This window comes from Sus scrofa, chromosome 8, assembly GCF_054392235.1.
Source record: "Sus scrofa isolate SSC_HxYL_T2T_F1_AM1 chromosome 8, Sscrofa_HxYL_maternal_Yorkshire_Landrace_v2.0, whole genome shotgun sequence".
Classification (NCBI taxonomy): Eukaryota; Metazoa; Chordata; class Mammalia; order Artiodactyla; family Suidae; genus Sus; species Sus scrofa.
In genome coordinates, this window is record NC_139390.1 from 89,210,440 (window position 1) to 89,229,428 (window position 18,989).

Genomic DNA, 18,989 nt, shown 5'->3' on the forward strand with positions numbered 1-18,989 from the left:
ATGGTCTCCCAGGTTGGGGATCCTGGGTTCAGGTCCCGGCTCCACCTCTTAGCAGCCGTGTGAGAACTGGCTAATTCCTTCAGCATCCTGAGTTTGGGTTGTTCTCACCCATACAATGAGGAAAATAATGAGACCACCCTTAACATATTGGTTTTGAGGATTAAGTGAGAGAAGGAAAGGACTTAGCCACAGTGCCTGAAACAACAGTGCTAAGTAAATCTTGTCAGGTTGTACATTTAATTTTTTTTTTCAGCCATACCTAAATCCATAGCTTTCTCCCCCATTAAAGAAAGTATATGGATATTCAAATTACTGAGAGTGATATTATTGTGAAGATGGTCTGTTTTATTCATTAAAAAAAATGTTCACCAACTGTGTTACATATAATTATTGGGCAACAAATCATCAGTGTTGCCAATCATTATGACACATTTCTTAGGAAATTACTAACAAGGTATTTCCCAATCCTATGTCGTGAGCCCTCCCTGGGGAAAAATAATTGAATAAACCGGCAAACAGAATTCTCCATCATATTAAAACGTATAGCTACTTAATCACATAGATAGCATTTCCGGGTCCAAGAGAAAAATATTTATGATGAGTGCTGCCTTAAAATGGTATATCTGCCATCAACTAACACGGATTTTATAATGTGCAAAAACCCAAGGTCAATAGAAAGGCAAACTGGAAGAGTTATATTTTCTGTTAATATAGAATTCAATAGATTAGGAGCAGAGAGAGAAGAAGACTGAAAATTTGAAACTGGATGTAGTCACACAAGAGTATTGCAGTGTCTAAGAGCTGATAAGGGCTTTAAGGAAATTTAGAAATCTTTGAAGGAATGGTTGATATGATCAAGGCTTGTCCATAAGAAAAGAGAACTAGAATAATTGAGAATACCAGTGGATTCCAATCTCAGTGAAGGGAACTACAGAATCCCCAGGGGCTTACTTGAAGAATATTTGGGAATGAATGTGACTTGAATTTAAAAAGAAATAACAAATGTTTTAAAAAATACTCTATAGATGTGATACATAGTGCATCATATAATTTTAGAAGCAAATGAACATTAAAAATTGTATTTTAGAAAGCCTGAATTTTCACATTTTAGAGAATTTTAGAAAGTTTAAATTTTTCTTTAACAATGGTGATTTGCTTTTATTCATTCCTTCCTTTATTTGATAAATAAATATTGGGCACCCAGTTCAACAATATACAAAGAGGAAAAGAGATAATTCTGCCACTTGCCCAGACGATGGTAATGTCTTCCCTGAGTGTGTTCTCACATGTGCCCACACTTTATAATAATTTGTAGAAGAAAAGTCATTCGGACTTAAAGATTCGCCATCACTTAATAATACAGTTCTGGGGCAGCTCCACACTTGAATGCCTGTTCTTTTTTTTCCACTGGGAGAGGCTGAAAGAAAAGTCATTATAGGGTCTGATTCTGGGGCAAGTGAAGCTGACCTGACCTTTTAATTAAAATTTACATAATTGGTGCTCAGATTTCTGATATCCAGCAACCCATCAGCAGCAGTAAAGACCTAGGAAGAGACCTAAGAGAAATCAGGCAAGAGAACGGAGGCAGGGGTTCCAAATTCCACCCTTCTCTCTCCGTCTAGAATCCGGAGTAAGCATTTGGGTTGCCCCATTAAGGCTCTCTTTAAATGGATGCAATCCTGGATGCTTCTTCTTTAGAGTCGGTGAATAAGGGAATATTTATAGTGGAACAAACCAAGATTGTAGCAGATGGATTTGTCTTTAGTGAAATAAACAGAGCCCTTCAGTTTTCTTCTTTGACCTTGTATAATAGTGTAAGGTCATGAGTGGTTAAGGGTTTGCACTTTGGAGTCAGACACTTGGATTTGGAGTGAGCTGTCACTTAGCAGCTGAGTGACCTTGAATTCATTGTTGAACCTCCCAGGGACTGAAACTACTTTTTGTGTAGAATAGGAATGGCAATGATGGTATCTAACCATAGTGCTGTTAAAAGTTTCATTATAATAGAGAACCATTGTGTACATGCATAAATCAGTGCCTGGCATGGTGGGAAATCCTCCATACATATAGGCTCTTGTTTTAAGTATGCATTATCTCCTTAATATGTTTTTTTTTTTTTTCTTTTTTGGCCACCCTGCTGAGTATGGGGTTCCTGGGCTAGGGACCAGATCTGAGCCTGAAGTTTCAACCTACACCAATGCTGCAGCAATATGGAATTCTTAACCCACTGTGCTGCGCTGGGGATCAAACCTGCATCCCAACACTCTGGAAGTGCTGTCAATCCCATTGCACCACAGGAGAACTCTTCCTTAATATACTTTTAAGACACTCTGCCCAAATGGGGTGAAACTAGTTATACCCGTGCAGCCTTTATCTGTTAGAATTACATTCAGCTTAACCACAGTGACTTAACCAGAAGCATCTGTTTCTTCCACATAATGAGGAGTTCAGAAATAGGCAAGGAGTTCCTATTGTGGCTCAGCGGAAACAAATCCGACTAGTAACCATGTGGTTGGAGGTTGGATCCCTGGCCTCACTCAGTGGGTTAAGGATCTGGTGTTGCCGTGAGCTGTGGCATAGGTCGCAGATGGGGTTTGGATCTGGTGTTGCTGTGACTGTGGCTGTGGCTGTGAGCTACAGCTCTAATTCGACCCCTAGCCTGGGAATTTCCAATGCTGGGTTGTGGCCCTAAAAAGACAAAGAGAAAAAAAAAAAAAAAAAAAAAAAAAAACCATAAATAGGCAATATAGGGCTGGTACAGCTGTTTGAGGACCAAGCCTTCTAATTCTTCCCTCTACCAGCCTATCATATGGCTTTCATCTTCATGGTTGAAAGAAGGCTGCTCTTCCACCAGACATCCAAGGAGGAAGAGCCCAGGCTGAAAGCCCTTTTCACACAACTGTCTTTTTTTCAGGGAGCAGGAAGAAAGCCAGAGAATCTTTCTCCAGGAACTCCCACCAATATCTCCTAGACCTGAACTATGCTTCAGGGTGAGCCCCTAAGAGCAGTGGGAGCTGGGAAGGGAAGGGCATGTTTTTTAACGAGGCACATTGCCACCCTAAAGAAAAAAATTGTAGCTCTGTTGGATATTGAATAAGGAGTCAGCAGTGTCTGCCACAAAGAGACAAGAATGACTCTGCTCCCAGGCCTGATGGTTTTCTAACAGAGATTTATAAATGTCCTCAACACTGGGACATGCCGAGGGCATTTGCTAAGACTTTCATCCCACCCTCCTCATTCAGAAGAGAAGTGGTCACTGGTCTTTGTAACTGGCAAGATAATAACCAAAGCCCCCCCCCCTTTTTTTTTTTGGTCTTTTTGCTATTTCTTGGGCCACTCCCACGGCATATGGAGGTTCCCAGGCAAGGGGTCGAATCAGAGCTGTAGCCACCGGCCTACACCAGAGCCACAGCAGTGCGGGATCCAAGGCACGTCTGCAACCTACACCACAGCTCACGGCAACGCTGGATCGTTATCCCACCAAGCAAGGTCAGGGATCGAACCTGCAACCTCATGGTTCCTAGTCAGATTCGTTAACCACTGCGCCACGACGGGAACGCCAACCAAAGCCCTTTAGATGTCAGTCCGGAATCAATATTGTCGGTTTGCTTCCATGTTGCAATGTAAAATTTGATTGCCATTTAGTTCAACAATCATCTTGATGACATAACAGTCTCATTATTCAGTACACATTTATTGAAGCTCCATTCATCTTGGAAATACAAGTAGAGGGAAAATGTAGAAACAGCATCCAAATGTTTGATGGATTTCTTTTTTTTTTTTTTTTTTTGGTTTTAGGTCCGCACCTATGGCAGATGGAAGTTCCCAGGCTAGGGGTCAAATTGGAGCTACAGCTGCTGGCCTACATCACAGCCACAGCAACTCGGGGCCCAAGCCTAGTCCGCAACTATACCACAGCCCATGGCAACACCAGATCCCCAACCCGCTGATCGAGGTCAGGGATGGAACCCACATCCTCATGGATCCTAGTCAAGTTCATTAACCGCTGAGCCACAAAGGGAAGTCCTTGGTGGATTTCTTGTTAAGGTGAAGTTATATGGAGATAACAGACATCAGTTGGCTAAATTCTTCCAGTGACTCTGTTTGGATGCTTAGAGAAGTTCCTCGAGGTGCTCAAGTTCTGTGTGACCAGCTTCACTGGAATCAGGGGTACCGAGTCCCAGCCACTTTCTACTGGCAGTGATCAAGGTCCAGTTCTCTTCTATTGATTTTAAGTGACCTGCATAAAAAACCAGATGTGGGGAGTTCCCATTGTGGCTCAGTGGGATAAGAACCCAATGTAGTCTCCGTGAGGATGCAGGTTTAATTCCTTGCTCAGTGGGTTAAGGATAAGGCGTTGCTGCAAGCTGTGGCATAGGTTGTAGATGCGCCTAAGTGGCTGTGGCTGTGGTGTAGGCTGGCAGCTGTAGCTCTGATTCCACCACTAGCCTGGGAACTTCCGTATGCCTTTGGTGTTATTATGCAAATTATATCCAGAATTATGCAAAAAAAAATACCATCAAACCTTTCTGGGTTCATCCCAGGCTGTTTTCTAATAACCAGTGTCACAAACCCATGTTGGTTGTAGGCTTTGGCATTGATGTCTTATGGTTGAGAGGAGCTTGAAGGAGACTGTGAGGCAATTACTTCCGTTCTCTGGGCCTCGGTTTTCTTATGTGTGAAAAGAGAACATGGACCAAGATTAAGGTTAAGGTCCCTCCCTGATCGAAGGTTTGGAGCAGGATGGAGCCTTAGTGACTCTGGAAATCTTGATTCTCTTTCTCCACCCTGTGTAAGTTGTGGGGTGCACTGGGGTGAGAGAGGTCCTAGAATTTTATGCCTCGGTTTCATCTTCATGGAAAGGAAGGAGTGAGATTTGAAGAAATCCGAGTTCTCCACTTGATCTAATATCTGTCAAGGAATGTTTGACAGCGCTCCCTCCTAGATTGTACCAGATGGATTTATTTCCTGAAAAATTTTGGAGAAATACTTCTTAGATTTATGCATGGACTTTAATGTTCAAGTTTGTTAAGCATTATGAGCCCGAAGAAGATCAAGGCTGTGCACTCTTTTATGCCTAAGAATCTCCACCCAGTATTTTTAATTGAGCACAGATTGACTCTTGCTAAATTCTGCTATCTTAGCTGTTCCTTGATCTGACATCTTGACCAGCAGAAAAATCCCATACTTTGAGGGATTGTTTGGAATGATCTTTAAAGGAGGATTTGGTTGCACCAAGACCTGCAGAGAGGTGGTTATAAGCAACCTAATAGACTTGTTAGGACCTGACAAATTACTGTAGGTTGAAGTGACCTTTTAAAGGAAAAAGTGTTCCCATTGTGGCTCAGTGGAAATGAACCCGACTAGTATCCATGAGAACACAGATTCAATCCCTGCCCCACTCAGTGGGTCACGGATCTGGCTTTGCTATGAGCTGTGTAGGTTTAGGTCGCAGACACAGCTCAGCCCTAGTGGCTATAGCTGTGGTGTAGGCTGGCAGCTGCAGCTCCGATTCAACTCCTAGCCTGAGAACGTCCATATGCCACAAGTGCAGCCCTAAAGAGAAAAAAATAAAATAAAGGAAAAAGCATTTGTCAAATGATATAGAACTACACACACTAGGGCAAAGATACTAACCCCCTCAAGAGTTCTAAATTACCGACAACTCTTTAATTTGTAAGCAGCCCTTGGAAGGTAGCAGCTTGTCTTAAGCCCTCAAAAGCAAAGCATAGGGCCAGTGGGAACAAGGACTAACCAGAAAAATCACATGCCCTGCCTGGAGAACGACTGGGTAGGTTTTAACCTACTCACGAGTAGTGACTCTAAAGACAGAGGGTTTCAGAATTTCATTTGAGATATGCCTCGAAACTCTCCAGGCTTGATGATGAAAGAAAGAAGGAATCAAAATACCATCTGTCATAATGGAAAACCCACGTGGCCCCCAGAGCCTCTTCCCCATTGAGCAGCTGATGCGGATTTAGTCAATCTGGACAGTTATTTATGTGTTGAGGTCACATTTTGGCCAGTCTTTTGCTTTACGGCTTTAACCAAATAAAGCCTTCTCCCTCCACATTTCTCTTGCCAAAGTCAGGTTGAGCGATGATTCTTTGGGAGGATTATTCTGGCAGGAGAAACAGGGATCTTCTCACACAGTGAAGCACACCGGCAAAGCCGGATGATACACCAGTCAGGGAGCTAAACAGTGGTCAAACTGAAAAGAAGCAAACTAAAGGCCTTTCCTTTGCCCTTGTTCTTTGAAGGGGTTTTGTTTGTTTGTTTGTTTGTTTGTTTTTAACAAAAATGTTCCCCAAATGTCAATGAAAGGCCCAAGGGAACTTTCTTCGGTAATAAGCAGTTCATCTACGAGGGGCTTGGCTTCTAAGATTTTCCTACTTGATCTTCTTGTTCCTTCTTCATTCTACTTCTTGACACACTGAAGTTTCTAACTTCTCTGGGGCTGGAAATAGTCTAGGCCTACACTTACAAGAAGAGGGACAGGGGAGTTCCCGTCGTGGCTCAGCAGTTAAGGAACCTGACTAGCATCCACAAGGACGTGGGTTCGATCCCTGGCCTCACCCAGTGGGTTAAAGATCTGGTGTTGCCATGAGCTGTGGTGTAGGTCGCAGACGCGGCTCAGATCCTGCGTTGCCGCGGCTCTGGTGTAGGCTGATGACTACAGCTCAAATTCGACCCCTAGCCTGGGAACCTCCATATTCCACGGGTACGACCCCCAAAAGACAAAAGACAAAAAAAAAGAAGGGGGTTGGAAAGAAACCCTAGTGTCTATGAATTGTTGCTGAATCTACACCTGTCCACTTGTAACCAAGAATTTAAATGCAGAGCCAAGACACTGGAGGAGAAAGAAAAATCCCTCTCTTTTGTTGAAGGCTTTGGCAATGATTCGAGAGGCCCCTTTGGCTTGGAGGAGCTTCAGTGAGATGGCGGGTCTGATCCCAGCCGGGTTACCTGGGCAGTTACTTCCGTCCTCTGGGCCTTGGTTTCCTTATGTGTAAAAAGAGACTATTGAACAAGATTAAGGTTAAGGTTCCCCCCGAGCAAAGGTTGGGGGCAGGATGGAGCGGAGCCTTAGTGACTCTGGAAACGTTGATTCTGTTTCTCAGCCCCGTACAGGTTGTGGGGTGCACTGGGATGGACGAGGTCCTGTAATTTTATGCCGTGGTTTCATCCTCATGGAAATGAAAGATGTGGATTCAAAGAAAGTTGCGTCCTCTACTGAGCCAGTGTTCTGTCAAGTAGAGTTTAATAGAACTGCCTCACAGAGTCTACCAGATGGGTTTATTTTATGGAAAATTTTTGGAGAAATCCTTGATGGGCTTTATCTTCCCAGGACCTGTGCATGAAATGAGACATGTCCTCTTGGGTCACTAGATCCCAAGAGCAAGAGTTTGGTATACTGTCCCATTATGAATGAGGGGCCTCAGGTCACTGTAAAGGGGACACGCTAAGAGGCTCTTATGGGACCTGTAAAGATGGGGTAACCCTCCAAACACCCTGTTCCCATAGTCCCAACTAAGGGATAAAAGTGCTTGTTCCTGTGCACCAATTTACTTCATTTAAAACAAAAACAAAAATGCATTTAAGGAAGAGGGAGACACCCTAATGGCATTCAAAGCAAAGACCGTAGTTGGAAAAGTAGAAAAACATCCAATCAGATAGTACTGAGTAGCCAGGAATTTAGAGGAGCAATTTATGGCTATCTCAGGACATAGAGGGTAAGAGGATAAAGAGAAATAAAAATGCCTTGTAGGAGACAAAATCCTCTGAGATACTGGATAAGAAATAGATAATCATTTAACAAGTATTTTGCTATAAAAGAAATGAAAATCATTCACAACTTCTTAAAATAATGAAACAAATATTAAGGGGTATGGGAATAAAGATGAAGAAGAGCAAATTCTTAAAAATAATACTTCTATTCCAAACTTCATAACTTTGGACTGATTTAAAAGTAGTTAGCGTTAAGTGAATTTTTCTGTTTTGTGTTATGTTTCAATTAAAGGTTTTTAAAAAGCAAATTTCTTAATAATCTTAAAACCTTTTTAAAAGGTTTTTTAGTGGAACAAAAGGAGAGCATTAACATGGAAATGGGCTTAGTTAGCCAAACATTTATTGCTGTTGACAGTGAATGTGGAGAATTCTTCACAGGATGCATGTGTCTTGGAATAAAGCTTGTCAAAAGCCAGACCTAACATCCGAAGTCCTAAGACCAAGTGTAATCATGGGAGGGATTTCAATTAAGAATGTCCCATGGGAGTTCCCGGCGTGGTTAATGAATCCGACTAGGAACCATGAGTTTGCAGGTTTGATCCCTGGCCTTGCTCAGTGTGTTAAGGATCCGATTAGACCCCTAGCCTGGGAATCTCCACATGCTGCTGGTGTGGCCCTAGAAAAAAAAAGACAAAAAGACAAAAAAAAAAAAAAAAAAGAATTTCCCATGGCAGCTCAGCAGGTTGAGGATGCAGTTTGAGATGGGGCTTGAAAATGAATTTGTGTGCGGAAGTGCTTAGATGGGGAGTCGCTTATGGTGGAGGCATAGTTGGTTCAAAAGCATTGGTGGAGTTCCCGTTGTGACTTAGCAGTAACAAACCTGACTAGTGTTGGTGAGGGTGTAGGTTCGATCCTGGCCTCGCTCAGTGGGTTAAAAATCCGGCATTGCTGTGGCTGTGGTGTAGGCCGGCAACTGTAGCTCCTATTCAACCTCTAGCCTGGGAACCTCCATTTGTCGAGGGTGTGGCCCTAAAAAAAAAAAAAAAAAAAAAAGACAAAAGCATTGACAGCTCCAAAGGGACTTGCTTGTTCCCTGGAGGCCAGTTGCTCACTCCACTGAGCGATGGGTGGCGGGAGGTGAGGTGGGGGGCTGAAGGTGGGAGACGGTTGGGCCAGAATGTGAGGGCTCTCTGGATCCACGTGCAGGAGCCTGGCCTTGGGGAGCCATTGGAGCACAGGACGTGGAAAACATGAGCTGATTTGTGCCTCGGAAAGATCATTCTAGAACCCTGGAGGAGGGGCTGTTGGAATTGAGAGTGTCTGATACCCAGGAGGCTGTTGAGGAGGTCTTTGGAACAATTCTGGTGAACAATGACTCAGATAAGGCAGTGGGGTTCCAGAAAGATCTTTGAGGTATTGTTGGTTTTGGGGTTTTTTTTGTTTTGTTTTGGTTTGGTTTTTTTTTGGTTTCCCAAGTTTATCAAAAATCAAAGAACAGGAAAAACTACATTAAAATATGGCAATTTTAGGAAGTTCCCTTGTGGCACAGTGGATTAAGGAGCCGTCATTGCTGCAGCTGTGGCACAGGTCGCAACTTCGGTGAGAGTTCCATCCTTGGCCTGGGAATTTCAACGTGTCATGGGTTCAGTGAAAAAAGAAGGAAAGAAAAAAAAAGGGCAATTTTAGCTTTCACAGTATCCTCACATGCAAAAATCCAAACATGGTATTTTTTTGTTAAATCTGTAGCATATGACCACAGAGGTAGTCAGGCCAATTCAGTCAGTTCCCCAGGAAGGAGCTGGAGCATGGTGCCTGAGCCGATGGATTGAGCTTTAAAACACACACCCTGGGGATACTCCTCACTGTCCACCAGTGGTTCTCTTCATGTCGGGCTAGTCTGTATTGCTAACAGGCAGAGATTAGCACAGAAAAAAATATATATCGGTTTTTATAAACATTTATCAATAGGTTCACAATTTAAAGAGTTTTAAATATTTTTGCTAACTTTTGCTCAGGAGCTGCAGACAAAGTATGCTGCTCACTCTGGAGTGCCGCCTTCTTGAGAGCCGGGGGTCACGGCTAGCAGCTTTCCAGGGGAGTGGGGCCAATCCTGCTTCTGGAAGGCAGACTTTGGTCACCCCAAAGCCTGGCTTTGCTGGTGATCATCACATTCAGATTTCACACTAGAACCACATGGACAGGTTTTGGTGACTGATTGGATGTGTTGAAAGAGAGAGAGAAGGTGAAATCAAAAAAGATTCTGAGGAGTTCCTGTTGTGGCTCAGCAGAAACAAATCTGACTAGCATCCATGAGGACATAGGTTCCACCCCTGGCCTCACTCAGTGGGTTAAGGATCCAGTGTTGCCATGAGCTGTGGTGTAGATCACAGACACAGCTCAGATCCCACGTTGCAGTGGCTGTGGTGTAGGCTGGCAGCTATAGCTTGGATTCAACCCCTAGCCTGGGAACCTCCATATGCCAAGGGTATGGCCCTAAAAAGACAAAAAAAAAAGAGGGATTCTGAGGTTTCCCCCATGGCATGTGGGTGACAGAATCTCCAGGACATGTGGGAGAACATGGTATCTTGCTGAGCTTTGTTCAGCTCCAGAAAAAGAGGAGCAGGCCTTAGTACTTGCTTCAGCAAAGTGATCCATCTCCCCCACCCAATGCCCTGGGCCTCCACCCCCAGCCTCTCCCCTGCTGTGATTTCAAGGTCACATTCTGGAATGAGCGTGCTTTGCTCCTCCGTGTAAAATGAAATGGGACAGCAGGTGGTGAGAGGAGCCCATCCCGGGACAAGGCTCAGGGTCCAGGCCCAGGTGTGGTACCTCTGGCTCCTCTCACCACGGCTGCAGGATGTGCTTCCTGTTAGCACAGCCTTCATGGTTCTAGTGGTTTTCTAGGCCAGTGGAGGGGATTGGACTTTTCATGATGCTTCAACTCCTCGAGTATGTGACTAATACTTGAAAGAATTATTAAGAGACTTCTTCCTTTTTAATTGCATTTACTTGTTCGGTATGTGACCCAATTAGTTCATTCTTGTTGTGAATGTATTGGAAGACCCTGTACCCTTTTGATCTCTCCTTATAATTATTACTCTCATCCTCCTTTGAAGCGCTGTTTTGATTACACACTTCAAAGGAACCACTAAAATACCCTCTCGTCGCTGTCCGGTGGAAATGGCCATGGCCTGAACTCAAGGACAGTCATCTGAGAGTGGTTCTGGTCCTTACAGTTCAGAGCCCTGCCCCTCCCTCTTCACCTCCCCTCCCCCACAATCCCTCCCCTTCCCCTCTGAGGTTTGCAGCCACACATTCCTTTTCTAATAAAAAGACCGGCTCTTCTCTTTGAGGCCTGAAGAGCTGCGTTTAACAAACACAGATAAATCAATAGATGTGCCTTATCAGTGTTAGGATTGCTGGCAGGTGCCACACAGCAAACATTTTTGCAATTTCACCATCATTCCCCCCTTTCCAAACATACGTTCGTATGTGTTTCTTCTTTCCTGAGGTTACACTCTCTGGTAGATCTGAATTCAAATGAACATTGATCCAGGCGACTCCCCCAAAACAGAGGGAGCCTGCATTTGCATTTGGGAAGCACTTTGAACCAAATCAAGGGAACCCAAGTTCTTTGTTCCAATGTTGTTGCTGCCCAGTGTTTTCATCTGCTCAGATCTTAGGGAAAAGTTCTTTCCACCCTTTAGTTATGGCCACGTGGTACCTGGTTCTAGAAGGTACCATGATGCAGTAAGAACATTCACAGTCATTTACTGAGGTGAAGGACAGGATGTTGACTCTGTGAATTATATTGTCTTGCTCTTCGGAGTCAGGCCTAAAGCCCCATTAGTGGTGAAGACAAGTAAGTGTTCCCTTCCCTCTTTTTGGTATGTTTTGGTACTCTGTCACCTCTGTCCTTATCTTACTGTAGAAGGAAGATCTGCGTCATTCCTTACAGTTCAGTGCGAAAATTAGAGGTAACCCGATGGATGATGAGAAAATAAGAACATTTTAAGATAACAGGAGATGGTATTAACGTTTTCAGGGATTTTACTCATGACTGTGAATTACGTACAGATGGACTTGTGACTTTCGTCATTTCCCTCAATACGATGAGACCTTTGGGGAAATTCTGGTCGTATACTCTTGTATAAACCTCCCTAGAGTTTTATGTGGAGCAGTGTCGGAGTCCGTTCTGGCTGCCGTAACAAAATACCCCAGACTGGGGAGCTTATAATCAAGAAAAGTGTTTACGCTCACTGCCCTGGAGGTGAGAAACCCTAGATCTGGGTACCATCGTGGTCGGGTGGGGCCCTCCTCCTGGACACAGATTGCCTACTTCTTGCTGGGCCCACATATGGCAAAAAGGGTCAGGTTGCCCCGTGGGGCCTCTTTTTTAAGGGCACTAATCCCACTTGTGAGGATCCAACCTCATGACCTAATCACCTTCCCGAGGTCTCACCTCCAAAAAGCATCACCTTGAGCAGTAGGCTTTCAACAAATGAATTTAGGGGAACCCACACATTCAGACCATAGCAAGCCGTGTGCAGTTGTCATTCCTGCATCTGTGTTACATTACGTTCCTCCCTAAAGGTTTTGCCCAACCCAGACTCTAGGGCACGGCTTTTTTTTTTTTCCTCCCCATTAAGGGCCGTGAGAGTGTATTTCCTTTTAGGAGGCTAAATCATTTATTTTTATATATCAGAATCTAAGATTCAACCTTCTTGATTTACTGTCTCATGGCAAGAGTCTACATTTTTGGGCTTTTTAATATGCAACTCAACCCTTCACTCATTCAGGACATACGTATGGAGCACCAGCTGTATACCAGGTGCAGTGCTAAACTGTGCCATCCCCCTGCTAGCGGGTTGGGGCAGCTGACCTTTAATGAGGAAGAGAGAAAACATGGAGCCTCGAGTAAAAGTGGAATCCCTTTGCCACCACAGCTTACAAGAATGGCATTCTCTGTCTTTTTTTTTTTTTTTTTCTTTTTTTCTTTTTAGGGCCGCACTTTCGACATATGGAGGTTCCCAGACTAGGGGGTCAAATCGGAGCTATAGCTGCTGCCCTATGCCACAGCCAGAGCAACTCAGGATCCGAGCCTCATCTAGGACCTATACCACAGCTCACAGGAATGCTGGATCCTTAACCCACTGAGCTAGACAGGGGATTGGACCTTCGTCCTCATGGATACTAGTCAGATTCATTTCTGTTGAATCATGACGGGAATTCCTCGAGGGCGTGTTCTGATCAGGACTTTATCCTTGACCAAACGTTAGTCAGGCTATCCCCCCCCACCCCCAGGCCTGAAGGGGAGCAGAATTGGCCACCCCAGCAGGTGCAGAATTGGCCACCCCAGCAGGTGAAGAATTGGCCACCCCAGCAGGTGCCTCTTGGGCGTGGGGATTATTTTGAGCTGAAAACAACCCAGGCCTGAACCTTTGAACTTCTTCCCCTAACTGCCGAAAGAGTGTAGATAGGGGGTCTGTGCCTGGAACAGAGCCATCACCAGAAATGTCTGCAAAGAACAGGAGCTGAGTATGATAGGGGAAAACTCTGCAGAGCTGATAGACCAGAGTCCACTTGGCCTCCCGTGGTCTCTGCTGGCCCAGCAAACATTTGTCTAGCAAACCTTTGCTTTTTCACCTCCATGTGAATTGCCTTCCTCTCCATTCAAGTCCCACCCCCACATCCCAACATCCTCTTTTGTCTGTAGCTGCAGGTGGCTTTCTGCAGGTTCCTCAGTTTTCCTGGGTCTCTCCCATGTAGACACATCATTAAATGGTTGTTTCTCTCCTGTTCATCTGTGTCATGTCAGTTCAATTCTTAGAGCAGCCAGAAGAACCTAGAAGGGGAGAGGATCATCTCTTCCTCCTCGGACAACACAGGCCAAGAGTCTCTCTTTGACCAAGAATGGCGTTCTTAGAGACACGAAGGGAGCATTACGTGTGGAGGTTACTTGGATTCTGGCGGTTTCCCAGCCACATTCTTCAGAAGGAAGCCTCTGCTTAGGTCCCGAGTGTTAACTAAACTGGAATGTGTTCTTGTTGCCCTGCTGAGTCCTCATGCTGCTTTGTTCTTTTGGCCCAGAGACAGAAAAGATCGTCCTAGAGGCAGGAAACGGATTGCCGTCCTGGAAATTCAACGACCAGCTTTTCCCCTGTGACGTGTGTGGGAAAGTGTTTGGCCGACAGCAGACGTTGTCTCGGCATCTCTCGCTGCACACAGGTGAGTCCGAGCCCGCTCCCTCCTGCCGCGCCCTCTGGATCGCCGGCTTCAACAAGCTGCCTTTTCTAAGAGACGTGTAGCTGGAATGGTGGGATCGTCTTTATCCTGACCTTTTCGAGCCATCTTCCCTGGCAGGTTCAAATAAGACTCTTGGAAAGGGTTTCGGTATTTGTGTTGAAAGGACCCATTGAGTTCAAGGAGGATTGATGAGAAAAGATACACGTGTGGGTGTGTCCAGGTAAAATCGCTCAGCCCTGAGGAGTTTACTGCCCACATCTTGAGGGTGCAGAGGGGCTGGGGCTGCACCCCATCTTATTGTCAGAGGTGGGAGCAGAGCGGGAAAGAGCCCCTTGGTGGAGAAACAGTCTCTTGTCTTTATTTACATAGAATAGTAAAAAACATGGTTTGTTCTGAGTGGTGGGAACTGGAAGAGCAAATAAATAGTAACTTAATCAATGCAGCAATAATAATCCAGGACAAAAGGAGTTAGGTCAAAGTGATATTAAATAAAGCAGAGTTCTCTCGTGGTGCAGCAGGTTAAGGATCCTGTGTCGTCACTGCTGTGGTGTGAGTTTAATCTCTGACTCCAGAACTTTCGCATGCTGTGGGCAAGTCCACACACACACACACACACACACACACACACAGTAAACAAAAAGAAAGATGGAAAGAAGAAAATGAAGTGTTTCAATTTTTACACTGTTAAAAATTCAAAAGTGTCTTATTTACAGGAAACACAAAACAAAGTGAAAAAAAAAGGTTTTGTATATCACACAAAATAAAAAAGAAGGCAAAAGACAAACAGTATTAGTATAAGATCAGTTTTCTCTTTTTATGTATATATTTTTTTATATTTTGGGGAGCCATGTCCTTAATATGTGGAAGTTCCCAGGCCAGGGATTGAACCCATGTCACCACAGTGACCTGAGCCACTATAATGACAACACTAGATCCTTAACTCACTGGGCCGCAAGGGAACTCTTTAATACTTTTAATCTTAAATATTAAACCACTAAAGACAAAATTTAGTCATATACTTAGCCATGAAGAAAATTTTCACATGTTCAAAAGAGTAGACGTTCTATAGGCCACATTCACTGAGCAAAATTAAATGAAATTTAGAATAACTGAGGATCACAAAATGGCCTACCTAACTGAATCAAAGAAAAGGAAGAAAATCTCAAATTCTAGACTTCCAGAAGGAATGTTAGGAGAACTTCATACAAAACCTGGAACAAACAGCTACAGCTCGGTCCAAGAAACATTTATAGACTTAAACGTTTTAATTAGAAGAGAAGAAAGACAAAAATAAAGGAACTTAGCACGCATCTTAAGGAATTAGTAAAAGACCAAAATCTAGGAAGACCATAAAATCAATAAATCCCTTTAATCTGATGAAAAAAGAAAAATGAAACAAAATAGTCAAACTTAACAATGAAAAAGGAGGCATAATTAGAAAATTTAAGAATTATTGGAGGAGCAGGGCAGAAGGGGCAAAGGCTGAAATTTTAGATGATGTAGATAATTTCAGATAATTTCCAACCTTGACCCACGATGAGGGGAAAATAAATGTGAGTAGGCATTTCCTTCATGGCTCAGCATTAATCAACCCGTCTAGTGTCCATGAGGACGCAGGTTCAGTCCCTGTCCTTGCTCAGTGGGTTAAGGATCCGGTGTTGCTGTGAGCTGTGGTGTAGGTCACAGACTCGGCTCGGATCCCTCATTGCTGTGGCTGTGGTGTAGACTGGCAGCTGCAGCTCCAATTCGACCCCTAGCCTGGGAACTTCCATTGAGGCCCTAAAGAGCAAAAAAAGAAAAAGAAAAAGTAAGTAAATCAGTTGCCAAAGGGGAGTTGAGAAAGAAAATAGAAGAGATACATCAGGTCCAGAAACTTTGCCAGCTGGGTTCTTTTTTACCTTTTGAGACCAGGAAATTCTGATATTATTCACCTTTTCCAAATGTTAGAAAAAGAAAGTTCAACAGTTCATACTTTGAAGAAAAGGTAACCTTAATACCCAAACTTAACAAAAACCTCGTTTATTAATACCAATGCAAAAATCCTAAAGAAAAGACTCTATTCTTTTGTCTTTTTAGGGCCATACCTGCGGCATATGGAGGTTCCCAGGCTGGGGTTGAATCAGAGCCACAGCTGCCGGCCTACACTACAACTCTTGGGAGCAACTCAGGATCCAAGACAAGTCTGTGACCTATACCACAGCTCATGGCAATGCCTGGTCCTTAACCCACTGAACGAGGCCAGGAATTGAACCTGCATCCTCATAGATGCTAGTCAGATTTGTTTCCACTGAGCCGCAATGGAAACTCCAACCTTTGAAAGTATTAACATACTTTCGTGACCTGCCTTGTGAAGACTTTTTAGATAGTGACTTTTTAGATAGTGACTTTTTTAGATAGTGACAAAGTGTTCCTTTGTCCCCATTTGAAATGAGATTTGAACCCGCCTTCCCTTGATACCTGTAAGTGATCTTTTGCAAGGTATTGGGATTTCATTTCTGAGTGTGGTTTTGGGGTTTTTTTTTTTTCCTGCTCCTTGTCCCCCAGAGGAAAGAAAATACAAATGCCACTTGTGCCCCTATGCTGCTAAGTGCCGTGCAAACCTGAACCAGCATCTGACCGTCCATTCGGTGAAGCTGGTGAGTACGGACACCGAGGACATTGTCAGCGCTGTCACCTCTGAAGGCAGTGATGGGAAGAAGCACCGTTATTATTACAGGTGAGCCACCAGTGGAACCCACCAGTCCAGGCGTCCCAGACTTCCTGGAACCTTCCAAGCCCGTCTCTTTGAGGCACAGCTGACAAAGCATCTCCGTCATAGGGCTGACCTCCCTTTGAATATTTGCTTGGTTTGGGTTGAACCCTGTGTTGTGCTGACTCCCCTCCTGGCGTGGGTGGCCCTGGGAGAGTTCATTGAAAGGGAGATAGTCTTGGACATGGCTCGGTGGGTCAGAGATCCAGGAGTGGCAAGACCCTGGAGGTTATTAGCTGTGAGGTCCCTGCATCCAGGAAGCTCTGACCTTTGTAACGGAGCACCTCGCTGCTTCCTGCGAATGATGCTATGAAGAAAATGAATCTGAGAAGCCAGAGGAAATAGCCCTGGAAGAACTGGGTATTTCCCCTGGACTCAGTTACCCTTTAGTACCTGGAAGGTTGTGTTCCTTGCACCACAGTCAACCATGGATCAAGCCTTGGTTTCTATAACATCCAAATTTTCAGGCTTGCTGTGGAATCCAGCCTGAGTTTATCAGCGCACCAGCCCCACTAATATCTTGGCAAGGCTGCCCTGCATCTCTTTGCCCAAGGGAATCAGGTGTAGCATCTGGAATCTGTAATTTTTAATTAACTTTATGATTATTTAGCATTGGTAGAGCAAGTATGGGATTGTTACGTTATGTGAGCACTTAATCCGTCTGGCCCAGTGACCGCTTCAGAGGGGCATCCGCAGAAAGCAGGAGAGTTTTCTAACGCTAAGCCTCTTGGTGGGAGGAAGGCATGTCGGGGTCTGGATTTTGGAGTGTCGCATGGCCACGAGGCGGCCTCCGTTTAGAAGATCGCTCTTCTCTCTCCCCTCTTCCCCCTCACCCTCTTGTACAGCTGTCATGTGTGTGGATTTGAGACGGAGCTCAACGTCCAGTTTGTCAGCCACATGTCGCTGCACGTGGACAAGGAGCAGTGGATGTTTTCCATTTGCTGCATGGCCTGCGACTTCGTCACCATGGAGGAAGCGGAGATAAAGGCGCACGTCGGCACCAAGCACACAGGTGACCCTCCCTGTAGCCCCTTCTCCCTTCTCTCCTCCATACCCAGGCGTCCCCCACAGCCGGGGCATCTGCCGGCCATGCCACACGGACGTTTCCTTCCAGAAGGAGGCGCTTGCCCAGGGCAGCCGAGCCACATCCCCTGTGGCCACAGCACCATGGCCTGGCCTGACTTGTGCCTGGCTGATCTGACAGATTCACAGGCTCACATGCAGGGGAGAGGTGTGGGCTCTTGGCTTGTTCCTCATGCTGGTTGTCCTCGTCATCATAGTTAACAGTCATCGAGCCTGCGCCACGCCCCAGGCTTGCCCCTTTGCACCCTGCATCTCATGTACGTCCTAAAGCACCACTCTGTGGTTGATACTGTGGTAGGCGTATTACACAGGTGGAGCAACTGAGGCTTCACAGAGGTCAGGAGTTCTGTCCAAGGTCCCCAACCAGGGTGTGAGTCCAGAAACTTGGAACAAGACAGTTTCATGCTGGCACCTCCTCTCTGTCACTGCTGCTCCAACCGCCCCACGCAATCCTGGGCAGAGGTATGCACCTTGCTGTTTAGAGGGGCGAGGGCAAGCTCTGCTCCTCCTCCCTGAACCTGCAGCCCTGACACCGTCCAGAATGATGCATGGCGCAGAAAACCTGCTTCTCCCGAAATAGTCCCTCTCTGGGCTGCGGCCAAGACTAAGTAAAGGAAAGGGCCTCTAGCTTAAGCCTTTACTCTTGCCATGCTGGTTAACTTCTTCCACTTCATGATGGGGACACCCTGGCTTCACCACGCAGTCCTCCTCTCCCACGAGATGGTTATAAGTGACACCAGCGGGGAGTCATTAAGCGACAACGAAGAGGAGCGCCCCCCTGCATTTTGCTTACAGGTCACGAGCTGGCGGTGCTGACTGCCGGCCCTGGGTGCCAGGTCAGCTCTCAGCCCCTTGCCTCCTCGGCGCTCAAAGGACTCCGGAAGTGGAATTGCCCTGCCAGCCGTGTTGACAACATGCACGGCCCAGAAGCCACTCTCCGTGCTTTAACCGGCCGCTTTGGCTCCGTGATGCCAACAGCAATAAAGACTGGCTTTTGTCACTAAGTTGAGTAGCCATGACTCACAGGTCTGCAGAGAGCTGTTATGCTGAGTGAAAAGGGGCCGTTTTTACAGTCAGTCGTCTGACCGTAACCACATTAGCACCTTAGCAGCAGGTGAGCCGGGGACCCCACATCGAAGACAAATTAAAGTCAGCATCTCTGGAGTGGCCGTTGTTGGGAAAG

At 45.3% G+C, this 18,989-nt stretch overlaps 2 protein-coding genes across 29 annotated transcripts in view; one reads left to right on the forward strand and one right to left on the reverse strand.

The window, feature by feature from the left end:
* The window catches only part of ZNF827 (zinc finger protein 827), a 189,123-nt gene that overhangs the window by 153,983 nt on the left and 16,151 nt on the right, over nt 1-18,989 (forward strand). For all 24 annotated transcript variants that reach the window (XR_014812854.1, XR_014812853.1, XR_014812852.1 and 21 more), the window contains 3 exons: nt 13,819-13,956; nt 16,519-16,690; nt 17,569-17,735. Coding sequence is in view for 20 of the 24 variants with exons in the window: in XM_084972762.1 (XP_084828888.1) it covers nt 13,819-13,956; nt 16,519-16,690; nt 17,569-17,735 (477 nt within the window). In the remaining 4 variants the exon portion in view is untranslated. The remainder of the gene's footprint in view (nt 1-13,818; nt 13,957-16,518; nt 16,691-17,568; nt 17,736-18,989) is intronic.
* LOC100523624 (methylmalonic aciduria type A protein, mitochondrial) overlaps nt 12,398-18,989 on the reverse strand; it is a 101,905-nt gene continuing 95,313 nt past the window's right edge. For 2 of the 5 annotated variants that reach the window (XR_014812858.1, XR_014812860.1), the window contains one exon: nt 12,398-14,558. The gene's annotated coding sequence lies outside the window, so the exon portion shown is untranslated. The remainder of the gene's footprint in view (nt 14,559-18,989) is intronic. The other 3 variants (XR_002346750.2, XR_014812857.1, XR_014812861.1) reach the window with 2 other exon arrangements.